General features: G+C 43.1%; 1 protein-coding gene across 1 annotated transcript; it reads right to left on the reverse strand.

The window, feature by feature from the left end:
- Window positions 1-2,879: 2,879 nt before the first annotated feature.
- On the reverse strand, window positions 2,880-3,928 carry LOC141720015 (uncharacterized). Its single transcript, XM_074522373.1, has 3 exons — window positions 3,616-3,928; window positions 3,390-3,475; window positions 2,880-3,275 (listed from the first exon to the last, which is right to left on the reverse strand). The coding sequence occupies exons 1-3, from the start codon at window positions 3,926-3,928 to the stop codon at window positions 2,880-2,882; spliced, it is 795 nt and encodes a 264-aa protein (XP_074378474.1).
- Between the last annotated feature and the right edge of the window lie 1,448 nt (window positions 3,929-5,376).

A 5,376-nucleotide genomic window follows, 5' to 3' on the forward strand; every position in this document is an offset into this window, starting at 1 on the left:
TGCTGTCAATTTATATGTAGAAGGCGCGTCATATTCTTTTTTGGGCGTGCCCAGAACTAATGCTTACATGTCATATTTCAGACATGACTTCTCTTCCAAAATGATTTGCTATTGGAACTTCTAAAAAATTGAGAGCAAGGAAGTAAGCTCCTGTGAAACAAGATCCAAAAATAAAAAATCCTTCGCATGTTGTAGTTCCTTCCCCTCCACCAAAGATCATTGATACCACTGTGCTGAACATCTCTGATAAGGAGGACGCGCCCTCAAAGCATTAGAATATGGTGCCTGATGATCAATCTTTTGTCCTCGGATATCTGGGCACATCCTCCTCTAGAACTTTTACTGAGGAGGAGGTAAGGGGTTGGACTTTCAGAACTGAGGAGTAGACCGAGCAGACCATGATGAGGGATGCAGCTGAACTCCATCTGCATGCAAGACAGAGTGCTAATATGGTTGCCAGGATGAGGGCGCGTCTTGCTTCTACTGACACCGCCAAAAGTCAAGCTGAAGAGAAAGTCGGATTATTGGAGAAGAATCTAAACCTTGTTGCCAACGAAAAAGATGCCGAGATCCTGCCATTGCAGCAAGATAAAACGCGTCTTGAGGGTGAGAAGGCACAACTTGAAGGCAATATCACCTCTGTGGAGAAGGCTATGGAGAGCGTAATTACTCTAAATTTCACCATGCAATTGGAGCTTGATACATAGAATGATAACAGGCTGCACGGCTGGAAAGAAGAGAAGAAATTGGTATATCAAAATGGGTTTGCATCTGGTTTTTAAGAGTGGTGTTCTGGGTACATAGAAAATGACCCAAAATACACCTTCTCCAAGTTTGATGAGGATACCCAGAAGTAAGTAAATGATTTTAGAATCAGGGATGCAGACTCAATTTAGAACAAAAGGATCATCCTCGGCCTGGAAGAGGATGGCGCGTCCCCTACGCCTTCTCCACTTCAAGCCCAACCTCCACCTTCTTCTCCAAAAGTCCAGGGCAAACCCCAGGACGCGCCTCCTACTTAGGATGCATCTTATGTTTATTATGAACTTTTTTTGAACTATCTCAAGGGTGCAGGTCCCTTTAAGCCTTGCAAGTTGTATTTGTATTTTGACTGTATCAAACTTCGTGGATGATGTATTTATCACTTTAAGTTTTTTCCTTGATATGATAGCGTGTTTCTATATACTTTTCTATTCCTGCTATGCAACGCACAATATATGGGCGCGTCCTCTTGTGTGGACGCGTCAACCTTCAATTTTTTGAAGACAGGTATTTCGAAATAACCTGAAGTAATATAATGATTAACATCAGTATAGACGCGTCCTAAACCAGGACGTGTCCCCATGTACAGTTATTTCATGGAATGCTAAAATTGAAGGTTTAAACAAATAGGGCGCATCCTACCAAAAGGAGCACCAACCAAGATTATGCATATGTTTGCCTTATATTATAAAATTTCATTTGGTAAGTCATAGGTTGGGCGCGTCCTTAGCCCAAAACGCGTCCTAGTTTCAGTGTCACCTGGATTTCCTTTAATTTTTCCTTTACAAGTTGTGTTTCTGCCATTTTAAATAAAGGACTACTTTTCAAGACGCGTCCTTGTATGAGGACACGTCATATAACCAAGCAAACATACAAGCAAACAGCCATTGGCAAATTTTTTTAAATCTTTATTCATAATGCGCTCTAGTGTCAAAAGTGCACCAGTCCCATGGCTACTATGCTCTGTGGGGAATTTATTCGAAAATACGATCCTTCAACTAGTTCTAAGGTAAGTAGTACATACACCACCCCCTAGGCTAGGAGGAATTTTATTGCTTCTAGCCTATAATTTGGGCACAACCCTAAGTATATAACTGAAAATGTAAAAATGATATGTAAGGGGCCAAAGCCACGCCTTACTGATAATACTTTCGGAGATGCTCCACGTTCCATACTCGCGGAACCAACCTCCCTTCCAAGTCTTCAAGATGATAAGTCCTCTTCCATAAGATTGCTCTTATCTTGTATGGTCCTTCCCAATTAGCTCCAAATACTCCATGCTGGGGATTTTTTATGTTAGGCATCACCTTCCTGTGCACCAGATCCCCTACCTTCAGCAGTTGTCCCTTTATCTTCTTGTTGTAGTACCTTGCAGCACGCTGTTGGTATGTCGCGAGTCTTAGCTGGGAGTTTTCCCTTGTTTCTTCCAAAAGGTCCAAGTGAAGCCTTTGGTTAACTTCTGCATCTTCCTTCGTGTAACGATCTCTGCGAAGCGATCCCGAGCCAACTTCCACGGGTACCATAGCTTCGTACCCATAAGTGAGCATAAATGGAGATTCTCTCGTAGTAGATCTTGGAGTAGTGTTGTAAGACCATAAAACTTTCGGGAGTTCTTCAGGCCAATTTCCTTTGCGCTCCTCCAACTTTGTCTTGAGGGTATGCTTTATTATTTTATTTACGGCCTCTGTTTGTCCATTACTCTAAGGATGATATACCGCTGCAAATTCCTTCTTAATTTTTAAATCCTCAAACAATTGTTGCAACTCCTTGCTATCGAACTACTTTCCGTTGTCAGAAACAAGTTTGTAAAATCTTCCAAACCTACACACAATGAAGTTGAAAACAAAATCTTTGCTTTTTTTCACGGTGATAGTCGTCAGCGGCGTAGCTTCTGCCCACTTAGTAAAGTAATCAACCGCGACCACTGCATACTTGACATCTCCTTTTGCCTTAGGTAATTCTCCAATAAGATCAATCCCCCACATGGCAAATGGCCATGGGCTCACCATAGGAGTCAAGAGCGTCGCTGGCATAGATGAGTAATTCACAAAACGTTGGCAGCGATCGCATGCTCTAACGACATTCGCGGCATCCTCCTTCATCGTAGGCCAATAATATCATTGACGTAAAACTTTCATCGCCAATGAGTTACCCCCCGAGTGATTACCATAAATTCTGTCATGTACCTCCCTTAAAATGTAATTCCCTTCTTCTTCATCGATACATCTGAGCAGCGGTTGATTGAATCGTCTCTTGTACAAAACTTCATCATACACCACATACCTTGCAGCCTGGTAGCGGAGTCGCCGAGCCTTGAACTTATCCTCAGGAAGTGTTTCCTTGTAAATATAGGCAATAATGGGCGTCATCCATGTTTCCCTGGGAGCCTCATCTACTTGCATCACCTCTATCTCTGGGACACTAGGGAACTTCTGGATTTCTAAGGGTATAGATCCCAACAGCACAGCCTCCTGCTGGGATCCCATTTTTTCCAGATTATCCGCGTTGCTGTTCTTTTCCCACGGAACACATTTCAGCCTAACCTTTTTAAACTTTCCGATCAGGCGCTGCGCGCACCTCAAGTACAATTCTGTGCGCGATCCTCGAGCTTAAAACCCCTCATTTACCTGGTTTACCACCAGCTCCGAGTCACTCTTTGCAATTAGGTTCCGCACTCTCATTTCCAAAGCGATCTTTAGGCCATTGATCAATGCTTCATATTTCGCATAATTATTTATCACATTGAATTTGAAGTGAATTGAACTCATCAGATGATGGCCCTCTGGAGATACAAGTACTATGCCCATGTCTGCTCCTCCATTCTTAATTGCTCCATCCACATGTAAAATCTACAGGGGTGTGGAAACTCATCTAAAACTTCATCAGCATGAGGCGGATGTAACGCCACCAAGGCCTTATCATCAACTTCGAAATCAAATTCTAACAAGAAATCACCCAGGGCCTGACCCTTGATTGCTGCGTGAGGCATATATTCCAAGTCAAACTGTCCCAACTCCACAACCCATTTTAACATCCTTCCCGAAGATTCTGGCTTGTGAAGGACTTGTCGCAGAGGATATGTTGTACAGACTTCAATTCTATGAGCTTGGAAATACGAGAGCAGCTTTCTTGATGCGAGGATTAAAGCATAAACCAGCTTTTCCATACTGGTATAGCGAGTTTCAGCATCGTGCAGTCGTTTGCTCACGTAATACATTGTGACTGTTGCGCGTCCTCTTCTCTCACCAGCACTGCGCTGATTGAATACTCTGAAACTGTAAGATATAGGAACAGAGACTCCCTATCCAATGGTTTCGACAACATAGGAGGGTTTCCCAGTTGCCCCTTGATCCTCCTGAAAGCTTCCTCACATTCTGGTGTCCGTACAAAGTTTTTTCCCGCCACCTTAATCGCCTTAAAGAATTCCTTGCATCTGCCGGATGATTTAGAAACAAATCGATTCAGTGCGGCGATCCTTCCATTTAAGCTTTGCACATTTTTCACATTGGTGGGAGACTTCATGTCTAGCAGTGCCTTGATCTTTGCAGGATTAGCTTCAATTCCTCTATGTTTGACAATAAATCCAAGTAATTTTCCCGACTCCACGCCAAACATGCACTTCTGCGGATTTAACTTCATGCGAGACCTCATTAAAATGTTAAACATTTCCATCAGGTGCTTGATATGATCACTTGCTTCCTTTTATTTCACCAACATGTCATCCACATATACCTCTATGGTTCTTCCAATCTGATTCTTGAACATCATGTTCACCAATCGTTGGTAGGTCGCGCCTGCGTTGATCGATCCAAATGGAATCCTTATGTAGCAGTATAATCCTCTATCAGTAATGAAGGATGTATGCTCCTGATCAGGGCCGTACATGGGAATGTGATTGTAACCGGAGTATGCATCTATAAAGCTTAAAAGGGCATGCCCCTCCGTCGCATCGACCAACTGGTCAATTCGTGAGAGTGGAAAGCTGTCCTTCGGGCAAAGCTTTATTGAGATATGTGAAATCTACACACGTCCTCCACTTCCCATTTGGCTTTTTCACAAGCACTGGATTCGCAAGCCACTCGGGGTAGAAGGATTCCTTAATCAACCCAACTTTCAATAATCGATCAACCTCCTCTTTTAATGATATCACCCTTTCTCCACTCACCGGGTGACGCTTTTGTCGAATGCCCGTGCAATCAGGGAAAATGTTCAATCGATGACACAGTACTCCTGGGTCGATCCCAACCATGTCTGAATGACTCCATGCAAAGACGTCGAGATTTTTGATCAGAAAATGGGTGAGTCTCTCTCTCATTTAATGACTTAACTGAGATTCGACTTTTAGAATCTTGCTTGGATCATCCTTATCAATTGGAATAGATATTATGTCCTCAGTTGGTTCCGTTTTCTCAGTAGGCATAGGTATTCTAGGATCAAGATCAAAATCAAAGTCTCGGTGGTCTTCCACTTCCATCTTTGCACCTGAGGGCGCGTCCTTATAGCAAGGAGCATCCACCTCTGGACAAGGTATAGTGTCATGCATTGCAAGTGGGGAGGACGCATCCTCGGTTAGAGGAACATTGTCTTTTACAGATAATGAGGGTGCATCCTTCT

Source organism: Apium graveolens, chromosome 4 (assembly GCF_009905375.1).
Source record: "Apium graveolens cultivar Ventura chromosome 4, ASM990537v1, whole genome shotgun sequence".
Classification (NCBI taxonomy): Eukaryota; Viridiplantae; Streptophyta; class Magnoliopsida; order Apiales; family Apiaceae; genus Apium; species Apium graveolens.

Bases quoted from the DNA above. Each gene is read 5' to 3' on its own strand.
- LOC141720015 (XM_074522373.1), bottom strand. From the start codon at position 3,928: ATGGAAAAGCTGGTTTATGCTTTAATCCTCGCATCAAGAAAGCTGCTC. The intron at 3,476-3,615 runs GTAGATTTTACA...CGAAATATGAAG, and splicing joins AGATGAGTTTCCACACCCCT to CATTGATCAATGGCCTAAAG. The intron at 3,276-3,389 runs GTAAATGAGGGG...CCGTGGGAAAAG, and splicing joins CGGAGCTGGTGGTAAACCAG to AACAGCAACGCGGATAATCT.